This window comes from Mustelus asterias, chromosome 1 (assembly GCF_964213995.1).
Source record: "Mustelus asterias chromosome 1, sMusAst1.hap1.1, whole genome shotgun sequence".
NCBI classification, from domain to species: Eukaryota; Metazoa; Chordata; class Chondrichthyes; order Carcharhiniformes; family Triakidae; genus Mustelus; species Mustelus asterias.
Window position 1 is genome coordinate 48,365,398 of NC_135801.1, and position 25,898 is coordinate 48,391,295.

The window sequence follows — 25,898 nt, forward strand, 5'->3', positions numbered from 1 at the left end:
TTGAAGCTCAGAGTTACTAAGACCTAAAACAGCATCATTATTGGCTGTGTTGGCCTCAGGATGTGAAACACAGTATACTGTTTGTATTTCCTGTGAGCAGCTTAACATGAAATATATAGCACAGAAGCAGACTATTTGGCTCACCTCATCTATGTTGCTGTTATGTTCCACACAAGCTTCCTCCCAACATTCTTGATCACACTATCAGGGTAACCTTCAGCTCTTTCTTCCTCGTGTTTATCAAGCTCCATTTATGCTAGTCATAAAACGGTTACCGTACAGAACGCCATTCAGCCCATTGTCTGTGTCAACTCTCTGTGGTAGCAACCAAGATAGTCCACTCCTTCACCTTCTGACCAAAATGAATCACTTCATCCTTCCTACATTAAATGTCTGCCCATTCCAGCAGCCTGTCTATAGTCATCATGGTCCTCATCATTCATAACACTGCACCAGCACATTTTGAAATTGTGCCCTGTACACCCAGGTTTAGGTTATTGATATAAATCAAGAAACAGTGACCCCCTCCACATTTCAGCCCCCAGTCAGAATTAAAGTTTTCTGCAATTCTTTTGAAATTTCTGAATTTCATGTCATCTGCCAACTTGGAAAATATGTCCAGTATAACCAACTTCAGGTTATTAATATTTGTCACAATGACCAGCAGATCCAACATCCTTGGTATGGTGGGAACATCGTATGAGGAAAGACTGAGCGGCTTGAGGTTGTTTTCATTAGAGAGAAGAAGGTTAAGAGGTGACTTAATAGAGGCATAAAAGATGATCAGAGGATTAGGTAGGGTGGATAGTGAGAGCTTTTTTCCTCGGATGGTGTTGGCTAGCACGAGGGGACATAGCTTTAAATTGAGGGGTGAGAGATATAGGACAGATGTTAGAGGTAGGTTCTTTACTCAGAGAGTAGCAAGAGCGTGGAATGCCCTGCCTGCAGCAGTAGTGGACTCGTCAACATTAAGAGCATTCAAATGGTTATTGGATAAACATATGGACGATATTGGAATAGTGTAGATTAGAGGGGCTTTAGATTGGTTCCACTGGTTGGTGCAACATCGAGGGCCGAAGGGCCTGTACTGCGCTGTAATGTTCTATGTTCTATCACTGCCCACTTCCCGACAGTTTGAAAAGTAACCACTCACCACATCGCTCTGCCTTTTGGAGTATTTGACCACTAGCCCTTCAATTCCACAGGCTTCAATTTTGCTGTGGAGATGCCGGCGTTGGACTGGGGTAAGCACAGTAAGCGGTGTAGTTCCTTTGTAACCTGGTGTTGTGAGACTTCTTACTTCAATTTTGCTAGCAGATCTATAATATGGCAAGCATTTTTGGCCTCGGCAATTGCAGAAAAGTCCATCGAGCCACCTGACAATGGAACCCCTTTCATAACTGTTCATAAACAGTTGCACTGGCAGAATTCTCCTATATGGGGATCAAGTCCCTTGACAGGGGTGGTAATATGGAGTGTTTCCCACTGGGGAGGCCAGTGGGAAAAGAAGAACACCAAATCAGACCCCGACCTCATTAATGATCACACCGTATTCTGTGGTGGGTGCATGGTCTGCGATCCTATCTGGGCACCACTGAGGAAAGAAGGTGGATCTCCTTAAAAAGTAGACGGATCTCCATGAACATTCAGGCTGAAAGATAGTCAGGACAGGACACTGACTTCAGGTGCTACCCATGCCCCACCACTGGGATGCAATGGAGTTTAACATCATAGGGTTTCCCGATCCACCATGATGAACACCAGTAAAAGCTCGTGATGTAAATTCATGCTGGCGTAAAAACAATTTTTGGGCCTCTCACTGAATTCATCTCTTGAACTTGATTTGCAGGTTTGAAACATTAAAAAAAAGGTTAGCTTTAAGTTGAATAACACACTTTTTGTACTATTTGCAGATGGCATGGGGCTCAAAACTATCGTTGATGACAGAACCAAGTTGAAACTCATACAAGATTTAGAATCAGAATCCCTACAGTGCCGAAAGAGGCCATTTGGTCCATTGAGTTTGCACCAACTCTATCACAGCTATCTTACCCAGGCCCTCTCCCCACCTTATCCGCATAACCCTGTGCAGTTACCATAGCTAATCCACCCAACCTGCACATCTTTGGAGCATGGGAGGAAACTGGAGCACCCGGAGGAAACCCACGCAGAGACAGGGAAAATATGCAACTCCACACAGACAGTCACCCAAGATGAAATTGAACCGGGTCCCTGGAGCTGTGAGGCAGCAGTGCTAACCAACATGTACCACCATGCCACCTTAGTCGGGCTTCTCAAGAAATAGAGGTTAAGCTACTTAACCAGTTTATAACAGGGAAAGGAAGATGAAAGTAGGAAAGAAGCTCAAAAGTTTTGATGTCCTTATATCTGGCTTATAGCAGGACATGCATTTAGGGTTGCACGGTAGCACAGTGGTTAGCACTGCTGCCTCACAGCGCCCGAGACATAGGTTCAATTCCAGCCTCGGGTCACCATCTGTGTGGAGTTTCCAGGTTCACCCCGTGTCTGTGTGGGTTTCCTTCTGGTGCTCCTGTTTTAGAAACATAGAAACATAGAAACCCTACAGTGCAGAAGGAGGCCATTCGGCCCATCGAGTCTGCACCGACCACAATCCCACCCAGGCCCTACCCCCACACATTTTACCCGCTAATCCCTCTAACCTACGCAACCCAGGACTCTAAGGGACAATTTTTAACCTGGCCAATCAACCTAACCCGCACATCTTTGGACTGTGGGAGGAAACCGGAGCACCCGGAGGAAACCCACGCAGACACGAGGAGAATGTGCAAACTCCACACAGACAGTGACCCGAGCCGGGAATCGAACCCGGGACCCTGGAGCTGTGAAGCAGCAGTGCTAACCACTGTGCTACCGTGCCGCCCTGTTTTCCTCCCACAGTCCAAAGATGTGCGAATCAGGTTTACTGACCATGCTAAATTGACCCTAGTGTTAGGGGGATTAGCAGGGCAAATGTGTGAGGTTACAGGACTAGGGCCTGGGTGGGGTTGTGGTTGGTACAGATGCAATGGCCCACATGGCTTCCTTCTGTACTGTAAAGATTCTATGATCCGATGATCATTTTAACATTTAGCCTTTGTCAAGGTACTGCATGGTAGGTTGTTGCACAAAGTTAAATCTCACGGGATCCAGGGTAAGGTATCTAAACGGATACAAAATTGGCTTCTTGACAGAAGCCGGAGGGTGGTTGTAGAGAGTTGTTTTTCAAACTGGAGGCCTGTGACCAGTGGTGTGCCTCAGGGATCAGGGCGAGGTTCACTGTTATTTGTCATTTATATTAATGATTTGGATGAGAATATAGGGGGGATGGTTAGTAAGTTTGCAGATGACATCAAGATTGGTGGCATAGTGGATAGTGAACAAAGTTATCTCCAATTGCAACGGGATCTTGATCAATTGGGCCAGTGGGCTGACGAATGGCAGATGGAGTTTAATTTAGACAAATGCAAGGGTAATGCATTTTGGTAGACTGAACTTAGGGCAGGACTTACTCAGTTAATGGTAGGGTGTTGGGGAGAGTTACAGAACAAAGAGATCTAGGGGTACATGTTCATAGCTCCTTGAAAGTGGAGTCACAGGTGGACAGAGTGGTGAAGGCGGCATTCGGCATGCTTGGTTTCATCGGTCAGAACATTGAATACAGGAGTTGGGACGTCTTGTTGAAGTTGTACAAGACATTGGTAAGGCCACACTTGGAATACTGTGTGCAATTCTGGTCAGCCTATTATAGAAAGGATATTATTAAACTAGAAAGAGTACAGAAGGGTTTACTAGGATGCTACTGGGACTTGATGGATTGAGTTAGAAGGAGAGGCTGAATAGACTGGGACTTTTTTCTCTGCAGCATAGGAGGCTGCGGGGTGACCTTACAGAGGTCTATAAAATAATGAGGGGCATAGACAAGGTAGATAGTCAATATCTTTTCCCAAAGGTAAAACTAGAGTGCATAGGTTTACGGTGAGAGGGGAGAGATACAAAAGTGTCCAGGGGGGCAATCTTTTCACACAGAGGGTGGTGAGTGTCTGGAACAAGCTGCCAGAGGTAGTAGTAGAGGCAGGTACAATTTTATCTTTTAAAAAGCATTTAGATAGTTACATGGGTACAATGGGTATAGAGGGATATGGGCCAAATGCGGGCAATTGGGATTAGCTTTGGGGCTTTAAAAAAAAAGGGCGGCATGGACATGTTGGGCCGAAGGGCCTGTTTCCATGCTGTAAACCTTTATGAACATACTGAATTTACAGCAAAAGGAACAGAGTACTAAGGTCAGAAAGCAAAGGCCAGAACAGTACGACTGAAGTAGCAAAATCCACTGCACAGCTTTTCCTTGCATTCAAAAGAGATGACAGAAAAGGATAACCAGGTATGGAAGGACTATAATTAAATATTAGCACATCTGGACTCAGAATTGAGTGCCATCGAGGTGCGGGAAAGCATTTGATAAAATATGTGTCCTTCAGCTCCCTGAAATTTTAGCAATAAGAGGACATATGGCAATTTCATTTGAGACAACGAGACTAATAGATGAGGAAAGATCAATAAAACAGTACGTGTTCTCTGGACATAAGTGAGACATTATATTTCAAGAAATAAGACATAGCGAAGTTTGTAATTATGTTGCACTTTTAACAGAGTCAAGTATTTCAAGGTGCTTCACAGGAGTTTCATCAAATAAAAGTTGGCAATGAGTAACTTGAGGAGGTATTAGAGCAGATGAGCAAAAGCTTGGTCAAAGTGGTAGGGTTCAGAAAAGACTTCAAGAAGGAGAGGGAGAGAGGGGTTTAGGGGAAAAATTCCAGAATTTAAGTCTTAGCTGCTCACGGCATGACTACTGATGGCAGAGTGATCAAAATGTCCAAGAGACCAGAATTAGAGCAACCCAGAGATCTCACAGGACTCAAACACTGGAGATCACAGAAATAGTGAGAGTGGTATCATGCAGGAATTTGAAACTTTTGGATCAAAATTTTAAAGCAAGGTGCTACACTGCCCATTATTTGGGACAATCAATCACTGCAATAGGAAAGATTGTGAAGGGGTAAGCAACGTGGAGGAAGTTGAAAGATTTTTGAATGGTAGGGTTGGAAGTTATTGATTGTGGGAAAATGGTGGCCTAAAGCAAGCACAGACCTGTAGCACCCAGAGTTGACTGAAAAAATTCAGAACATACAAACAACACAAATCAAACCCTTTGAATGGAATCAAGGGAAATGTGTTTGAATTGTATGATACAAAGAAAGGATCAATTCAACAAGGAAGTATTACTGGGGTTATTAACTTAGCAGTAAAACTAATATTTCAGGCAGCAAACTATTCCCAAATCAATGCTTGGTCAACAGGTTTGCTGTCAGCAAAACAAAAGCAATAAACGATCACATATCCCCCAAAGATTTCACTAATTTCAATCACAAGATAGACATTACTTCTGTGAAGGGAAATTGCTTTTAATAAAGTCAAAACCCAAGTAAAATCTACTTTAAGTTTGCTTTGTGCAATCTGACAAAAGGATACAATTTAACAACAGCAGGCTTCTTGTAGCTCTGGGTAACTATATGATTTTAATTTTCTTTGATTGATGGAAATATAGATAACAATATATTTATTTAGCTGAGACCTATTCTTGGAAATCATACAAATTCTTAAAATTTGCTGAAAATACAGTGCTTCACTTTGCCACCTCATAGCTGATTAAAAGTCTGAAGCACTAAGCATAAAATTCTACTGCATGGAAGGAAATTATTTTGTAATCTGCATGTGATATTTTTTAAACTGGTGAAAAGGAGGAAGTAAATCCAAGGTTGGAATATGATTGACAGCTCTGTTTAATGCAAATTTGACAGTTCCATAGACATGTTCTGTTCCAAATATACTTGAAACCATCAAGTCTGCCTGACAAATCATAATCAAACACTCATCACCTCTAAAGTAAAGCATTTCTAGTCTATCTCTTCCAAACAACTTTTTCACCAATTTAAATTGACATCCTTTAGTTGAAGACAATAACAATTTGTTGTTATAACACCAAATAACACCTTAGGTTCAAATATATCATCAAGGTTGTGAACAGTTTGGTTCAGCCACTGAGAGTGCAGGGAGCAGCATATGTGGCAGAGTGTGGAGCTTGTGGTAGTTGCCAAGGACGATGGCTTGGTCTTCTCAATACTCAATTAGAGCAAATTTCTGCTCACCCAGTAATGGAGATCTGGTAAGCAGTCTGATAATTTAAAGGCAGTAGCAGGGTCATTATAGATGCTGGTGAAGTAGAGCAGGGTGATGTTAACAATCAAAGAACAAAGAAAATTACAGCACAGGCTCTCCAAGCCTGCACCGACCATGTTGCCCGACTTAACTAAAAACCCCTACGCTTCCGGGGACCATATCCCTCTATTCCCATCCTATTCATGTACTTGTCAAGATGCCCCTTAAAAGTCACTACCGTACCCGCTTCCACTACCTCCTCCGGCAACGTGTTCCAGGCACCCACCACTCTCTGTGTAAAACATCTGCCTCCTACATCTCTTTTAAAACTTGCCCCTCGCACCTTAAACCTATGCCCCGTAGTAATTGACTCTTCCACCCTGGGAAAAAGCTTCTGACTATCCACTCTGTCCATGCCTCTCATAATCTTGTAGACTTCTATCAGGTCTCCCCTCGACCTCCGTCGCTCCAGTGAGAACAAACCAAGTTTCTCTAACCTCTCCTCATAGCTAATGCCCTCCATACCAGGCAACATCCTGGTAAATCTTTTCTATACCCTCTCCAAAGCCTTCACATCCTTCTGGTAGTGTGGCGACCAGAATTGAACACTATATTCCAAGTGCGGCCTCACTAAGGTTCTATAAAGCTGCAACATGACTTGCCAATTGTTAAACTCAATACCCCGGCCGATGAAGGCAAGCATGCCGTATGCCTTCTTGACTACCTTCTCCACCTGCACTGCCACTTTCAGTGACCTGTGTACCTGTACACCCAGATCCCTTTGCCTATCAATACTCTTAAGGGTTCTGCCATTTACTGTATAGTTCCTATCTGTATTAGACCTCACAAAATGCATTACCTCACATTTGTCCGGATTGAACTCCATCTGCCATCTCTCCGTCCAAGACTCCAACTGAGCTATATCCTCTGATGGTTCTCATCGCTATCCGCAAATCCACCAACCTTTGTCGTCCGCAAACTTACTAATCAATCCAGTTACACTTTCCTCCAAATCATTTATGTATATTACAAACAGCAAAGGTCCCAACACTGATCCCTGAGGAACACCAGTTGTCACAGCCCTCCATTCAGAAATGCACCCTTCCACTGCTACCCTCTGACTTCTTTGGCCGAGCCAGTTTTGTATCCACCTTGCCAGCTCACCTTTGATCCCATGCGACTTCACCTTAGAATAGAATAGAATAGAATCCCTACAGTACAGAAAGAGGCCATTCGGCCCATCAAGTCTGCACCGACCACAATCCCACCCAGGCCCTACCGCCATATCCCTACATATTTTACCCACTAACCCCTCTAACCTACACATCTCAGGACACTAAGGGGCAATTTTAGCATGGCCAATCAACCTAACCCGCACATCTTTGGACTGTGGGAGGAAACCGGAGAACCCGGAGGAAACCCACGCAGACACGAGGAGAATGTGCAAACTCCACACAGACAGTGACCCGAGCTGGGAATCGAACCCAGGTCCCTGGAGCTGTGAAGCAGCAGTGCTAACCACTGTGCTACCGTGCCGCCTTCCGCACCAGTCTGCCAAAGGCCTTACTGAAGTCCATGTAGATAACATCCACTGCCCTACCATCATCAATCATCTTCGCCACTTCCTTGAAAAACTCCATCAAGTTCGTGAGACACGACCTCCCCTTCACAAAACCATGTTGCCTCTCACTAATACGTCCACTTATTTCCAAGTGGAAATAAATCCTGTTTCTAAGAACCCTCTCCAATAATTTCCCTACCACTGATGTAAGGCTCACCGGCCTGTAATTACCTGGATTATTCTTGCTACCCTTCTTAAACAAAGGGACAACATTGGCTATTCTCCAATCCACTGGGACCTCCCCTGTCGCCAGTGAGGATACAAAGATTTCTCTCAAGGCCCCAGCAATTTCCTCTCTTGCCTCTCTCAGTATTATGGGGTATATCTCATCAGGCCCTGGAGACTTGTCTACCTTGATGTTTCTCAAGAACCCCAATACCTCCTCCTTTTTGATCTCAACATGATTCAAACTATCTACACATTCTTTCCCAGACTCATCATCCATCAAGTCCTTCTCTTTGGTGAATACTGACGCAAAGTACTCATTTAATACCTCGCCCATTTCCTCTGGCTTCACACATTCCCTCCCTTGTTCTTGAGTGGGCCAACCCTCTCCCTGGCTACCCTCTTGCTCATTATATATGTATAAAAAGCCTTGGGATTTTCCTTAATCCTGCTGGCCAATGGTTTTTCATGACCCCTTTTAGCTCTTCTTACTCCTTGCTGAAGTTTCTTTTTACTTTCCTTGTATTAAAGCTTTCCTTCATATGGAAACTGTTTTTGGATTATGTTGCTAAGGAGCAGAATGTAAGGGGAAATAGAATGAGCCCAAGCAGAGATCATTGAGGGATACCAGTGATAATGCAGGATCAGGAAGGAAAGCTTTTGCAAGTGACTTCCCTGCTACGATTAGATAGGTAGCAATGGAAGCTGGCAGGTTGTCCTACACAGCTAGCCAGTGGAGGAGAGGCATTGGATTGGGACAGAAAGCAGCTGTATCATTTGAATGGACACTACTGGAACCAGAGTGGGTCCGAGCAGAAAGGATAAATACAGCCATTGACAGGATTTCAAATTATTAAGGCAGTATGGCTGGGAAGGGGTCAAGATCTAACAAAAACAAGTCTGACGGTAAAAGAACAGGAGGTGAAAGCAAAGACAAAATCAAGGTAAGGAACAAGTGTAACAAATGGTCAGGGGACAAATATTAAAGACAAATTCAAGTACCTGTATAGCAAGAGAAAGGAACTGCAACACCCAAGCAAGATAGTAATACAGTAGTTATAAATGAAATATGGAAAAGCACTGGCTATTAAATATTGCTGATTACAATAAAATGAAAAAAATAGGGAAGGAAGGCGATTCGTACTAGGAGATTAGTAGTAGGGATAAGAGACGTAACTAGCAAAAGGTTAGAAACAGAAACCATTTCGACTGAAAGTTGAGAAGGGATTGGTGATATTAATATAGACATAAGTGAAAAGGAAAAGAAAGATGTGCATTTAAACAGTGCTTTTCATAACTACCAGTCATCTCAAAGCCATCTTTACAGCAACATTTACAGCCATTTACTTTTGCATACATCTAAAGAATAGTCATTCTCGGATTGTAGAAAATGCAGGAGGCAATGTGTGCACAGCAAACTCCCACAAACAGCAATGTTATAATGACCAGATAATTTGCTTTTATGGTGCTGATTGAGGGATAAGTATTGGCCAGGATGCCAGGAATAACTCTCCATTTCTTCTTTGAATAATGACCTTTTACATCAAGCACAGCAGGCAGATGGGGCCTTGGCTTTAATGTTTCATTTGAAAGATGGCACCTCCAACAGTGTGCTAAAGGAAGGGGCACCTCAAGCTGGTGACTCAGCGACAAGGGTGTTAGCAACCGAGCCAGAGCTGACAATTGAATTTTGGAAAGCAGTTGGAGGAAAAATATGATAGCAACTATGTGAAATGTGTAAAAGATGCTGAATAATAACCATGGGAGGAGATTCTAACAACCCCAAATACATTAGGCGAGAAGAAATAATAACAAAAGGGGCTCGTGTATGAAGTTTTTTATGCTGTGTGGGCAAGGCTCATTCCTTACCCATGTACCTGTGCCCCTTGTCCTTTTAGGTGGAAGAGTCACAGATCATAGAATCATAGAAACCCTACAGCACAGAAAGAGACTATTTGGCCCATCGAGTCTGCACCAACCACAGTCCCACCCAGGCCCTACCCCAAATCCCCACATATTTACCCACTAATCCCTCTAACCTACGCATTTCAGGACACTCAGGGCAATTTTAGCATGGCCAATCAACCTAACCCGCACATCTTTGGACTGTGGGAGGAAACCGGTGCACCCAGAGGAAACCCACGCAGACACGAGGAGAATGTGCAAACTCCACACAGACAGTGACCCAAGCCGGGAATCGAACCCAAGTCCCTGGAGCTGTGAAGCAGCAGTGCTAACCACTATGCTACCGTGCCGCCGTGAAAGGTGCGATCAAAAGATCCTCGCGGTTGGTTGCTGCAGTACATTTTGCGATTATTAGCAGGGGGATTGAGTTTAAGAGCCGTGGGGTTATGCTGCAACTGTACAGGACCTTGGTGAGACCACATTTGGAATATTGTGTGCAGTTCTGGTCACCTCACTATAAGGAGGATGTGGAAGCACTGGAAAGAGTGCAAAGGAGATTTCCCAGGATGCTGCCTGGTTTGGAGGGTAGGTCTTATGAGCAAAGGTTGAGGGAGCTAGGGCTTTTCTCTTTAGAGCGGAGGAGGTTGAGAGGCGACTTAATAGAGGCTTATAAGATGATGAGGGGGATAGAGTGGACCTTCAGAGACCATTTCCTCGGGTGGATGTAGCTGTTACTAGGGGGCATAACTATAAGGTTCGTGGTGCAAGATATAGGAGGGATGTCCGAGGTAGGTTCTTTACTCAGTGGTTGGGGTGTGGAATGGACTGCCTGCTGTGATAGTGGAGTCGGACACTTTAGGAACTTTCAAGCGGTTATTGGATAGGCACATGGAGCACACTAGAATGATAGGGAGTGGGATAGCTTGATCTTGGTTTCAGAAAAGGTTCAGCACAACATCGTGGGCCGAAGGGCCTGTTCTATGGTGCACACTGCTACCACTATTCATTGGTCGTAGAGGGAGCGAGTCTCTGAAACTCTCTTCCTCAAAAGGTGGTGGAAGCAGACTGAACATTTTTAAGGCAGAACTAAATAGGTTCTTGATGACGAACAGCTGAGGGAGTGATAGGTTATTAGGGGTGGGCAACAATGTGGGCTTGATTTGCAGCCAGATCAGTCATGATCTTATTTAATGGATGGGTTGTGTGGCCTACACCAGCTCGTAATTCACATATATGTGTGTATGCAATGTTTAAGGTTGTGGATGGGCAACCAATGATGCGGGCTGCCTTGTCCTGGATAACGTGAAGCTTCTTCTGTGTTGTTGGGATTGCACTCATCCAGACAAGTGGAGAGTATTCCCATTGAACCCAGTTATGCTAGGGCTCCTCGTGCCACACTTGGTCAAATGCCACCTTGATGTCAAAGTCAGTCATTCTCACCTCACCTCTACAATTCCGCTCTCCTGTCTATGTTTGGACCAAGGCTATAATGAGGACAGGAACTGAGCAGATCAGGCAGAAACCAAACCGAGCATCAGTGAGCAGGTTATTTCAGACTAAGTGCTGTTTTATAGCATTGTTGAAATCCATCACTTTGCTTATGATTGAGAGTAGATTGATGGGGTGGTAACTGGCTTTGGTTGGATTGGATTTGTCCTGCATTTTGTGGACAGGACATACCTGGGCAATATGCACATGTTTGAGTAGATTCCTGTGCTGCAACAGTGCTGCAACAGTTTGGCTAGAGATGCATCTAGTCTGGAGCACAAGTCTTCAGTACCATTGCCAGAATGTCATCAAGGACCATTGACTTTACAGTATCCAGTACCTTGTTACCTTTTGATATTGATACTGGCTGCACGGTGGTACAGTGGTTAGCAATGCTGCCTCATAGCACCAGGGACCCAGGTTCAATTCCGGCTTTGGGTGACTGCGGAGGTTGTATGTTCTCCCCGTGTCTGTGTGTGGCCCATCAAGTCTGCACCAACTCTCCAAAAGAGCACCTTACCCCTGCCCTATACTCATAACCCCATGTATTTACCCCACTAATCCCCCGAATCTACACATTTTTGGATGCTCAGGGCTTTTTTTCAGCATGGCTAATCCACCAAACCTGCACATCTTTGGACTGTGGGAGGAAACCAGAGCACCTGGAGGAAAACCACACAGACGCATGGAGAATGCGTGGTGTTGCTCCTGGCATTCCCTCCTGCATTCTTCATTGAACCAGGGTTGATCCCCTGGTTTGGTGGCAATGGTAGAGTTGGGGATATGCCAGGCCATGAGGTTATAGATTGTGGTTGAGTATAATTCTGCTGCTGTTGTTGGTCCACAGTGCTTCGTGGATGCCCAGTCTGGAGTTATTTGATTTGTTCAAAATCTATCCCAATTAGCACAGTGGTACTGCAATACACCATGGAGAGTACCCACAATACAAAATGAGATTTGACTCCACAAGGACTGTGCGGTGGTCACTCCTATCGATACTGTCACAGACAGATGCATCTGTGACAGGTAGATTAGGGTGACGAGATCAAATAGGTTTTCCTTTTGTTGGTTCCCTCACCACTTGCCACAGACTCAGTCAGTCTAGCAGTTTTGTCCTTGACAACTCAGCCAGCTCGGTCAGTAGTGGTGCTACCAACCACGCAATGATAGACATTGAAGTCCCTCAACCCGAGTACATTTTGTGCTCTTGCCACCCAATTATTCCAATTGGTGTGTAAAATGCAGGAGCACTGATTCATCATCTCATACAGGGCGGTAGGTAGTAATTAGCAAGAGGTTTTCTTGCCCATGTTTGACCTGTTACTTCATGGGGTCCAGAATCAATGTTGAGAACTCCTGGAGCAAATTTCCTCCCGATTGCAAAGCACTGTGCTCCCATCCATAAAATGCACCACACAGAAACAATACAGTGCAAAAGGCTATTCGGTTCATTGAGTCTGCACAGACCCTCTGAAAGAGCACTATACCTAGGCTCACTCCCCTCCACCCTATCCCTGCAAATTGTGCATTTATGATGGCTAATCCATCTAACCGACACAGTTTGGGACTCTGACGGGCAATTTAGCATGGTCAATCCACCTAACCTGCGCACGCAGACATGGGGAGAACATACAAATTCAACACAGATAGTCACCCAAGGCCGGAATCGAACACAGGTTCCTGGTGCTGTGAAGCACCAATGCTAACCACTAGTTAGCTGGGTCTGTCTTGTTGGTGGGGCAGGGCATACCCAGGAATGGTGTCTGGGACATTCCCTGTAAAGTATGATTCCGTCCATTAACAGTTAAGCATGTGACTGTGGCCAAACGGGCCACCTAAAATTGCAATTTACAGAGCACGCTGGGATAATTGGACAAGCACTGAAACAGCAGGCTGCAGCTTAAAAGACAGAGATAAACAGGCTGCAGCTCAGACGACTAAATACACAGGAAATAGGCCATCCCAAAGACAATGGACACTCTCTGGTCAAACATACTTCATAGAATCCTACAGTGCAGAAGGAGGCCATTCGGCCCATCGAGTCTGCACTGACCACAATCCCGCCCAGGCCCTATCTCCACAACCCCATTCATTTACCCTAGCTAGTCCCTCTGACACGAAGGAGCAATTTAGCATGGCCAATCAACCAAGCCCACACATCTTTGGACTGTGGGAGGAAACCGGAGCACCTGGACGAAACCCACGCAGACATGGGGAGAAGGTGCAAACTCCACACAGACAACGACCCAAGTCGGGAATCGAACCCAGGCCCTGGCACTGTGAGGCAGTAGTGCAAACCACTGTCCCACCGTGCCGTCCTTGTTTACCAGACAAAGGGGAGTCTTAACCTCTTATTTGGGAGAGAGGTATGTGACCTATGTACCTCCAGCACCTACACCCAGCGATCAGTGTGGCAGCACCTGATTGGTCTCTTATCGATCAGGGTGATCAAGTCCTGATCGATTGATTGACAAGAATCAGGACACCGCCCATAAAGGACACAAAACTAAGGAGGGATAAAAAAAGGTGCTGCACAAAAGAAGAAGCTCCCTCTCTCTGACCCCATGAACGAGCTACAACAATGGTGACCATCGCCAGCAACGACCAGCACGTGGAGAGCCACCACACCCGAGAAGGAAGGAAGACCAGAGCCAGAGTGCCAGGCCAGACGACACAGAGGACTACAGAGACCAATGCACAGATAAAGGCCAATATCTGCTTGGGTACTTGCCAGTCACGCAAAGTTAAGTCAAGCTCCAGTAGCGGACTCGAACTTTAGTATTTTCAGTAAGATAACTTATTGTTGGTTGGGTGGGTGATTATTGATTGTGTGTTTTAAATAAATATTGTTCTACTAACAAGAAGTCTACTCGCAATTCTGTGTCCACCGTATAAGGGTTAAAACAGACTGTGCGGCAGGCACAACAAGCACATTGCAGTGGGTCTGCCCCTCCATGGATAATGGTAACCCCAAGGATGTTGATAGGAATTTGATGATGGTAATGCAATTGAATGTCCAGAGGAGATGGTTGAATTCTCTTATTGGACAACTAAGTAAAAAAATTCAGCAGCCACTAAGAGCTATCACAATAAACTCTAACGTAATGGCAATGAAATGACAGACATTTAAGTAATTACCTTTTCTTGGTATTGACTGGGGTGACGAATATGATCAACATGACAAATTAATAAAGAATTCTTAAAGCTCCATCTTTGACCTAGTTGATCAATCATCTAACTGACATGGGGTAATTGAAACAATTCAACATTAAAAAGTAATAGCTTTGAAGTAGAAATATGTAGTTGTGAGCACTAAAAGCTTTAAAGGAATAGCTAAGTAAAAAGCTTTAAAGGAATAGCTGGAGAGTGGCAAATGTTGTTCCTCTGTTTAAGAAAGGGAATAGAAATGACCCTGGTAATTATAGACCGGTTAGTCTTACTTCGGTGGTTGGTAAATTGATGGAAAAGGTCCTTAGGGATGGGATTTACGACCATTTAGAAAGATGCGGATTAATCCGGGATAGTCAGCACGGATTCGTGAAGGGCAAGTCGTGCCTCACAAATTTGATAGAATTTTTTGAGGAGGTAACTAAGTGTGTTGATGAAGGTAGGGCAGTTGATGTCACATACATGGATTTTAGTAAGGCGTTTGATAAGGTCCCCCATGGTCGGCTTATGATGAAAGCGAGGAGGTGTGGGATAGAGGGAAAGTTGGCCGATTGGATAGGTAACTGGCTGTCTGATCGAAGACAGAGGGTGGTGGTGGATGGAAAATTTTCGGATTGGAGGCAGGTTGCTAGCGGAGTGCCACAGGGATCAGTGCTTGGTCCTCTGCTCTTTGTGATTTTTATTAATGACTTAGAGGAGGGGGCTGAAGGGTGGATCAATAAATTTGCTGATGACACCAAGATTGGTGGAGTAGTGGATGAGGTGGAGGGCTGTTGTAGGCTGCAAAGAGACATAGATAGGATGTAAAGCTGGGCTGAAAAATAGCAAATGGAGTTTAACCCTGATAAATGTGAGGTGATTCATTTTGGTAGGACTAATTTAAATGTGGATTACAGGGTCAAAGGTAGGGTTCTGAAGACTGTGGAAGAACAGAGAGATCTTGGGGTCCATATCCACAGATCTCTAAAGGTTGCCACTCAAGTGGATAGAGCTGTGAAGAAGGCCTATAGTGTGTTAGCTTTTATTAACAGGAGGTTGGAGTTTAAGAGCCGTGGGGTTATGCTGCAACTGTACAGGACCTTGGTGAGTCCACATTTGGAATATTGTGTGCAGTTCTGGTCACCTCACTATAAGGATGTGGAAGCGCTGGAAAGAGTGCAGAGGAGATTTACCAGGATGCTGCCTGGTTTGGAGGGTAGGTCTTATGAGGAAAGGTTGAGGGATTTAGGGCTGTTCTCTCTGGAGCGGAGGAGGCTGAGGGGAGACTTAATAGAGGTTTATAAAATGATGAAGGGGATAGATAGAGTGAACGTTCCAAGACTATTTCCTCAGGTGGATGGAGCTATTACAAGGGGGCATAACTATAGGGTTCGTGGTGGGAGATATAGGAAGGATATCAGAGGTAGGTTCTTTACGCAGAGAGTGGTTGGGGTATGGAATGGACTGCCTGCAGTGATAGTGGAGTCAGACACTTTAGGAACATTTAAGCGGTTATTGGATAGGCACATGGAGCACACCAGGATGATAGGGAGTGGGATAGCTTGATCTTGGTTTCAGATAAAGCTCGGCACAACATCGTGGGCCGAAGGGCCTGTTCTGTGCTATACTGTTCTATGTTCTATGTTCTAATTGAGCCCTTTCTCAGCATGATGGTGTGGGAAAGTAACAATCACAAACATAAAGACCTTCACAGGATGGGTAAGGAAAAGTGAAATAAGAAGAACAGATTCAGCTTTCAATTAGTTGAATTACAGCTGTAAAATTCTGCTTATTCTGCTTGCACCCTTTGAGTGTAAGGGTGATAATCAACAGATGTAAATATATTACACAACCTTTGTATCAGGCAGACACCCTCTAAGCAGCAGGTTGTGACTCCAAAGCATGTGTGTGAATAAAATCTCTGGCACTGAAAATTGTACGCTTAAGCGGCTTCAATCTTTTACTACAACATTCACGTAATATCTCCATATATGGCTCAATGTTATTGCACACAGATTGACGCAGGTTCTATGTATTTGAAGACTAGAACTAAAATAGATACATGTTACATGCCAACTATTGGGCGGGTGCGCGCGGGGGGGCGCACGCACACGGGCACGCGCACACGTCGCTGGTCACATGCTGCTTCACATCCTGGTTACGCAATGTGTATCTCATTTGCATATTCTCAAATGATATTGAAACATCCCCTTTCTTTCTGAAGATAACATTCCCGACATTAAGAGTATGTTGGTTAAATACAAAAACTATTTACACAAAAGATAGATCTCCACTCGTTATTTAAGAGTTTTAGAGTGTGTATAATGTGTAGGTGGCTTACTCATCCTCCTAGATCTCATGATGGTATAATTTTGTTGAGATTTAGACTTATTATTTTGGTGTTTTTGAATTGCAGTTGCATTAGCAACTACATTGTGCATTATCGGAATTCTGATTGTTTTCATGGTGTTCCTGCACAATTTCATTCTCCAAGTTCATCTCGAGATGTACTGTCTGAAAGGATGGTGAAAGTGGATTCAAGAGTCCTTCGCCAGAGGTTTTAGTTGTTTTGTGCTGTAAGATTCTATGACGCTGTGCACCATAATAAGATTTCTGGTTCCCTAACCACCCATCCACATTGCATCCTTCAGCTGCACTGTTAATTTATATTATCTTATAGGTAATTTTCTCGAAAGGATTCATGGCCACTTGTAATTCAGTTTACAATGCCTAACCATATTGCAGCTAGTCCTCTCAGAACCAGAGGAAGTTCGGTCTCGGTTTAGCCGGTATTCCAAAAATTAAAGAAAAATGCCCCAACTTATAGCGCACTCAGTTTATCCATGGATTCTATTTTTAATAGAAATGGCAATGGATGGCATTTGTTTCTTTTCCACAGCTATAATTTTTATTCTCTCAAAAACTAACTTCACAAGTGCTTAAAACTCAAAGGAGTTATTCAAAATAGGAAAAGAGCAACTAATTTTAGGCAAGTCAAATTACAGTACTTTGTTCCATGTCTGTAGTAAATATCTGCTCTGACTGATCTATATACATTTTTGTTAGTTTAATGCCAAGTCCTTGGCATAGACATAGTGGGAAACTTTGTTTCATCTATCCTTGTTTACACATTGTTTACGCAGGTATACAAGTGTTTTATGCTAATAGCCAAAGACAACAACTATTCCTAACACAAGACCATTGATTTATGTTGACCACGTTCACTGCCCTGTTCCTACTTTCTTAGCTGTAAATATTCCCCCAGTCATATATCACCTGGCTTTCCGACTCAGAATGGACACGATCCAGGCAATGCAGCCCTGGGGCCTAGCGTCTGTCAAGCAGCGGTGTTGGATGCAAGAAGGCCAAGCACTGGTCTCCATAGACAGATAAGTTGAAAATCCAGCCCAGTTTAAAGATCCTTGACAGGCCAGTGAGATGGTAAGTAAACAGGATTTGTGGGAAGAGGGCTGCGTCAGTCCAAACTCCTAAAACTGCTCTCCTTCCCACCCAACACTGCTGGATGTGAGCAGTGTCAGCAGGAGGACTGGACAATTGTTGCGTTTTTGGAGAGGGGATGAACAGTGCCAGGTGGGAGTGAGTAAGCAGTCTTGGGGGCTTGGCAGGGATCTATCAGTGTTGGGAAGACATTGAATGACCTGTTGAGCGTCTTAATGGTAGTGAACACCTCACCAAATCTCATCCAAAGATGTGAAAAGTAGGTGGATTAGCCATGGTAATTGCCAGGGGGGAGGGGCAGGGGAGGAGTGCAAGGGGATGAGGATAGGGTGGTAGTAGAGGGCCTGAGTAGGATTCTTCTTTGGAGAGTCGGTGCAGACACGATGGGCCAAATGGCCTCCTTCTGCACTGTAGGGAATTCTATGGATTTGTTGCCATTGATATCAGAACATCTAACACAATATTTTAAAATTTAAGAATCAAACTTTGATCTTTTTCTCCCGAAACAAGCAAGCTAAAGGCATTGAACATCCCTCCTCAGGTCTTGCATCATTATTCCTGTGCAAAATCACCAAGCGTATATGAAAATTAAAAGAACAAAATCTGAACTGAAATGAACCTGGTGTTCATGCCATACCATTGCCAAACACTCCTGTATTCATGATTTTTCTTTTCTTTACTGAGATAGAAATACAATGTGTATGGAAATTAACTTACTGCTTGAGTCGCTCTGTAAAGATGTACTGAGTGAAATCCTTTACTGCAGGGGCAAAGTAGAACAGCTCTTGTAGCTTGATTTCCTTTGTAACAATGGCTTCAACAGAATTAAACCTTACAATGTAGAATGGATGAGAAACTGGTCCAAACACTTCAAATACCTGTTAATTGAAGGAGGCAATCAAAACAAGCTTAATATACTTCTAACAATTATAATCAGAGGAGAATACAAAGTACACAACATTTCAAGCAACGTTTATGGTAGAAATAAAGGTTAAAAATAATTTAAAATCTAGAGATTTTCACCAAGAGAAACAAAACTCTCATGTCGATCAATTAAAACAAATTCACAACATCCTTTTCTGAATTTCATGTAAAGTAGGCTTGAGCAGCTGATTGGCCTGCTACTCTCCCAATGTACTTCATTCCAAAAAGTTATACTCCAAATGCTTCATTTAAAAGTCCATGGTGCTCCGCTTCCACCAGTGAGGGCCCCTGGTGCTCCCCTCTAACCAGCAGTCAGGACCCTTGGTGTCCTCTGCCCATCAGCAGTCAGGGTCCCTAGTGCCACCTTCCCACCAGCAGTCATGGCCCCTGGTATCACCAGTAGCAAAACTCACAACTACTACCATTTAGAAGGACATGGGCAGCAGAACATCACGACTTGGAAGATCCCCTTCAAGCCATACAACCACCTGACTGGAAATATATCGCTGTTCCTCCACTGCCGCTGGGTCAAAATCAGAAGGAGGCCATTTGACCCATCGAGTCTGCACTGACTCGCTGACAGAGAGCTTTACCCAGGCCCACCCTCCTGCTCTATCCCCATGACCGCACACATTTACCCAACTAATCCCCCTAACCTACACATCTTGGGGACACTAATGGACAACTTACCATAGGCAATCCACCTACCTGCACATCTTTGAATCCTGCAACTCTCTCTCTAACAACAGATGCACCTACATCACAGGGATTGCAGTGGTTCAAGAAGGCAACTCACCACCAGCTTCTTGAGGGAAATTAAGATGGGCAAGAAATGCTGGCCTAGTCAAACAAGGGCCACAAAACTATTATCTTAAAAGTCCAACTGTTTCACCAATGCCCATTTAGGAAGGTAATCTAATATCCTTAGCTCAGTTCAAGGACAATTAGGGGTAGATAACAAATGTGGCTTAACCATACATCTCATGAAATAATAATACAGAAAACTATCAAACTCCCAATAGTAACAGGGATGTTGAGGAGCAGATAGGGAAACAGATCCTGGAGAGATGTAGGAGTTTGTTAGGTGTGTTCAGGAGGGTTTCCTGACACAGCATGTGGATAAGCCTACAAGAGGAGAGGCTGTACTCGATCTGGTACTGACTAATGAGCCTGGACAGGTGTCGGATCTTTCAGTGGGGGAGCATCTTGGGGATAGTGATCATAACTCTATCTCCTTTACGCTAGCATTGGAAAGAAATAGGATCAAGCTAGCTGGGAAAGTGTTTATCTGGAGTACGGGAGAAATATGAAGCCATCAGGCAGGAGATTAGAGGCGTAAATTGGAAGGAGGCATTCTCGAGGAAAAGTACCGAAGTAAGGTGGCAGATTTTCAAGAAATGTTTGTCTGGAGTTCTGCGTGACAACGTTCCGATGAGACAGGGAGATGTTGGTAGGTTACGGGAACCATGGTGCACGAAAGCTGTGCTGAACCTAGTGAGAAAGAAAAGGAAAGCGTACAGAAGGTTCAGAGAGCTAAGCGATGATGGGGATCTCGATGAGTATATGGCTTTTAGGAAGGGACTTAAGAAAGAAATTAGGAGAGCTAGAAGGGGTCACGAGAAGGCCCTGGTAGGTAGGATTAAGGAAAACCCTAAGGCGTTCTATAAATATATGAAGAGTAAAAGGATGAGATGTGAAGGAATAGGACCTATAAAAGGTGAAGGTGAGAAAGTCTGTACAGAACCAGAAGAAATAGCAGAGGTGCTTAATGAATATTTTACCTCCGTATTCACAGTGGAAAAAGACCTGGGTGGCTGTACTACAGGATTGAGGCGGACTGAAAAGATTGAGTATGTGGGCATTAAGAAAGAGGATGTGTTGGAAATTTTGAATAGCATCAAGATAGATAAGTCGCCGGGACTGGATGGGATGTACCCCAGGTTACTGTGGGAGGCGAGGGCAGAGATTGCAGAGTCTCTGGCAATGGTCTTTGCGTCGTCGATGGAGATGGGAGGGGTTCCGGAGGATTGCGGATGTGGTTCCTATATTCAAGAAAGGGAATAGGGATACAATATTACTGACCGGTGAGTCTAGCCTCAGTGGTTGGTAAGTTGATGGAGAAGATCCTGAGGGACAGGATTTATGAACATTTAGAGAAGTTTAGTATGCTCAAAAGTAGTCAGCACAGCTTTGTCAAAGGCAAATCGTGCCTTACGAGCCTGGTGGAGTTCTTTGAAAATGTGACGAAACACATTGACGAAGGAAAAGCGGTAGATGTGGTTTACATGGACTTCAGCAAGGCATTCGATAAGGTCCCCCATGCGAGACTTCTCGAGAAAGTGAGAGGGCATGGAATTGCCTTGTGGATTCAGAACTGGCTTGCCTGCAGAAGGCAGAGTGTGGTTGTAGACGGGTCTTTTTCTGAATGGAGGTCGGTCACCAGTGGAGTGCCCCAGGGATCTGTTCTGGGACCCTTGCAGTTTGTCATTTTCATAAATGACCTGGATGAGGAAGTGGAGGGATGGGTTGGTAAGTTTGCCGACGACACGAAGGTTGGTGGTGTTGTGGATAGGTTGGAGGGATGTCAGAAGCTGCAGCGTGACATAGATAGGATGCAAGACTGGACGGAGAAGTGGCAGATGAACTTCAACCCGGATAAATGTGTAGTGGTCCATTTTGGCAGGTCAAATGGGATGAAGGAGTATAATATCAAAGGTAAGAATCTTAGCAGTGTAGAGGATCAGAAGGACCTTGGGGTCCGGGTCCATAGGACTCTTAAATCGGCCTCGCAGGCAGAGGTGGTGGTTAAGGCGGCGTATGGTGTGTTGGCCTTCATCAATCGAGGGATTGAGTTTAGGAGTCGGGAGATAATGATGCAGCTTTATAAGACCCTCGTCAGACCCCACTTGGAGTACTGTGCTCAGTTCTGGTCACCTCATTACAGGAGGGATGGGGAAATGATTGAAAGGGTGCAGAGAAGATTTACAAGGATGTTGCCTGGATTGGTTGGCATGCCTTATGAGGATAGGTTGAGGGAGCTCAGTCTTTTCTCCTTGGAGAGACGAAGGATGAGAGGTGACCTGATAGGGGTGTACAAGATGTTGAGAGGTATAGATCTGGTGGATTCTCTGAGCCTTTTTCCCAGGGCTGAAATGGCTGCTACGAGAGGACACAGGTTTAAGGTGCTGGGGAGAAGGTACAGAGGAGACGTCAGGGGTAAGTTTTTCACTCAGAAGGTGATTGTTGAGCGGAATCGGCTGCAGTCAGTGGTGGTGGAGGAAAACTCGATAGGGTCTTTTAAGAGACTTCTAGATGAGTACATGGGACTTAATAGGATTGAGGGTTATAGGTAAGCCTATATATAAGCCTCGGTAGGTAGGGACATGACCGGCGCAACTTGTGGGCCGAAGGGACTGTTTGTGCTGTATTTTTTCTATGTTCTATGCGCACACCCACATTGAATTCAACAAGGGAAGATGCCAGGAACAGAAAGTTGCCAGAAGGATCCCAAAATACCTGGGAACAGTCCTTCTTTAAAAATTTCTTACTTATTCAAATCTTGATTATGGTTAAAAAAGAATCAGAAAACTTATCCAAGTTAGAAAGATTATCTGGTAGCCAATACCAACACCAAACATCAATTTAGCACATATAGCCACAGCTTCTAATTCTGGGGATAAAACCACTTTCCTGTTTGATAAAATGCAACCTCACTATTTGAGAACTGTTGTCCAAGAAAACATAAATAGAAATTAGTGATTTAGTAAAGTAATTCCAAATTCAGATAACCCGAGTTTCGGACCATTTACATCTCGTCATTTGCTAAGAATTGTTTTTAAACAATTACCTTCCCAACTGAGGTGTTGTCCATTTTGAACAGGATAGTTTCCTCATTCACTGGTGGCATGTCCTTCAGTGATTCAACAATAACTGGAAAGATAGTATTGACAGTATTTAGTTCTGGCTAAGAAACTTGGATTATTGTGGTAGCAATATGAAGTAACAGCAGATTCAATTACAAATGCAACATTACAGTAAAATTACTTAATTCATCTTACTAAACGAAAACATAAAAATCAAGTGTCAAATTTTGCTTTTGGACCCAGATTCTCTGCTGCTAAACAGTGCACACCCTGAGGGCTCCAAAGCCAGCCCAAAATTGGATCTCGTGCAGATGGATGTGGTGTATCTGGATTTCCAGAAGGCATTCGACAAGATGCCGCACCAAAGACTGCTGCATAAGATAAAGGTGCACAGTGTTACGGGTAATGTATTAGCATGGAGAGAGGATTGGTTAACTAACAGAAAGCAAAGAATGGAGGTAAATGGGTGTTTTTCTGGTTGGCAACCAGTGACTAGTGGTGTGCCTCAGGGATCAGTGTTGGGACCACAATTGTTTACAATTTACATAGATGATTTGGAGATGGGGACTGAATGTAGTGTGTCCAAGTTCGCAGATGACACTAAGATGAGTGGTAGAGCAAAGTGTGCAGAGGACACAAAGTCTGCAAAGGATATATTCGTTTAAGTGAGCGGACAAGGGTCTGGCAGATGGAGTACAATGTTGGTAAATGTGAGGTCATCCATTTTGGTAGGAATAACAGCAAAATGGACGATTTAAATGGTTAAAAAATTGCAGCATGCTGCTGTGCAGAGGGAGCTGGATGTCCTTGTGCATTAATCTCAAAACGTTGGTTTACAGGTGCGGCAGATAATTAAGGCGGCAAATGGAATTTTGTCATTCATTGCTAGATGGGTGGAGTTTAAAAACAGGGAAGTTACGCTGCAGCTGGTGAGGCCACAGCTTTGACGAAGGGTCATCTGGACTTGAAACGTCAGCTCTTTTCTCTCCTTCCAGATGCTGCCAAACCCACTGAGATTTTCCAGCATTTTCTCTTTTGGTTTCAGATTCCAGCATCCACAGTAATTTGCTTTTATTAGGTTGTTTCCACTGGTGGGTGAAACGAGCCTAAAAATAAGAGGGGAGAAGATTTAGGACGGAGTTGAGGAAGAACTTCTTCATCCAAAGGGTTGTGAATCTGTGGAATTCCCTATCCAGTGGAGCAGTTGAAGCTACCTCATTGAATGTTTTTAAGGAAAAATAGATTTTTGAACAGTAAAGGAATTAAGGGTTATGGTGAGCGGCTGGCTAAGTGGAGCTGTGTCCATGAAAAGATCAGCCATGATCTTATTGAATGGCGGAGCAGGCTCGAGGGGCCAGATGGCCTACTCCTACTCCTAATTCTTACGTTCTTCTCCATCTTCTTGTTCCATCTTCAGGGTCTGATGGGATCTACCCCAGAATACTGATGGAACCAGGGGTGGAAATTGCTGGGGCCTTGACAGAAATCTTTGTATCCTCATTGGCTGCAGGTGAAGTTCCAGAGGACTGGAGGATAGCCATTGTTGTTCCATTGTTTAAGGGCAGCAGGGATAATCCAGGAAATTATAGGCCAGTGAGCCTTAAGTCAGTGAGAGGGAAATTATTGGAATAGATTCTTAGGGACAGGATTTACTCAGATTTGGAAACAAATGGACTCATTAGTGATAGGCAGCATGGTTTTGTGAAGGGGAGGTCGTGCCTCACTAACTTGATCGAGTTTTTTGAGGAAGTGACGAAGATGACAGATGAGGGAAAGGCAGTGGATGGTGTATACCTTTGACAAGATACCTCATGGTAGACTGGTTCGATAAGGTGAATTCATACAGGATCAGAGGAGAGCTGACAAGATGGATACAGAACTGGCTTGGCCAGAGGGTAGCAGTAGAATGGAAGGCTGTGAACGAGCGGTGTTCCACAGGGATCAGTTCTGGGACCTTTGTTGTTCGTAGTATATATAAATGACTTGGAGGAAAATGTAGCTGGTCTGATTAGTAAGTTCGCAGATGACACAAAAATTGGAGGAGTTGCGGATAGTGAAGAGGATTATCAAAGGATATAGCAAGATATAGAACCATAGAAAATTACAGCTCAGAAACAGGCCTTTTGGCCCTTCTTGTCTGTGCCGAACCATTTTATGCCTAGTCCCACTGACCTGCACTTGGACCATATCCCTCCACACCCCTCTCATCCATGAAACTGTCCAAGTTTTTCTTAAATGTTAAAAGTGACCCCGCATTTACCACTTTATCCGGCAGCTCATTCCACACTCTCACCACTCTCTGCGTGAAGAAGCCCCCCCTAATATTCCCTTTAAACTTTTCTCCGCCCAAGACCAGTTGGAGTCTTGGGCGGAGAAAAAGCAGGTTGAGTTTAATCCAGACAAGTGAACAAAGAACAAAGAACAGTACAGCACAGGAACAGGCCCTTCGGCCCTCCAAGCCCGTGCCGCTCCCTGGTCCAAACTAGACCATTCTTTTGTATCCCTCCATTCCCACTCCGTTCATATGGCTGTCTAGATAAGTCTTAAACGTTCCCAGTGTGTCCGCCTCCACCACCTTGCCTGGCAGCGCATTCCAGGCCCCCACCATCCTCTGTGTAAAATATGTCCTTCTGATATCTGTGTTAAACCTCCCCCCCTTCACCTTGAACCTATGACTCCTCGTGAACGTCACCACCGACCTGGGGAAAAGCTTCCCACCGTTCACCCTATCTATGCCTTTCATAATTTTATACACCTCTATTAAGTCTCCCCTCATCCTCCGTCTGTGTGAGGTAATGTATTTTGGAAAGTCCAATGCATGTAGGAATTATACAGTAAATGGTAGAATCCTGAGGAGTATTGACAGGCAGAGTGATCTGGGCGTACATGTCCACCGATCACTGAAAGTGGCAATGCAGGTGGATAAAGTAGTCAAGAAGGCATACGGCATGCTTGCCTTCATCAGTCAGGGCATTGAGTATAAAAATTAGCAGGTCATGCTGCAACTATACAGGATCTTAGTTAGGCCTCATTTAGAATATTTTGTACAATTCCGGTCGCCACACTACCAGAAAGATGTGGATGCTTTG

At 44.3% G+C, this 25,898-nt stretch overlaps 1 protein-coding gene across 1 annotated transcript in view; it reads right to left on the bottom strand.

Moving 5' to 3' along the window:
- Positions 1-25,898, bottom strand: part of naf1 (nuclear assembly factor 1 homolog (S. cerevisiae)) — a 235,343-nt gene that overhangs the window by 40,856 nt on the left and 168,589 nt on the right. The window contains exons 5-6 of the mRNA XM_078212093.1: positions 22,794-22,876; positions 18,740-18,900 (exon numbers count right to left, since the gene is read on the bottom strand). Coding sequence (XP_078068219.1) covers positions 18,740-18,900; positions 22,794-22,876 — 244 coding nt within the window. The remainder of the gene's footprint in view (positions 1-18,739; positions 18,901-22,793; positions 22,877-25,898) is intronic.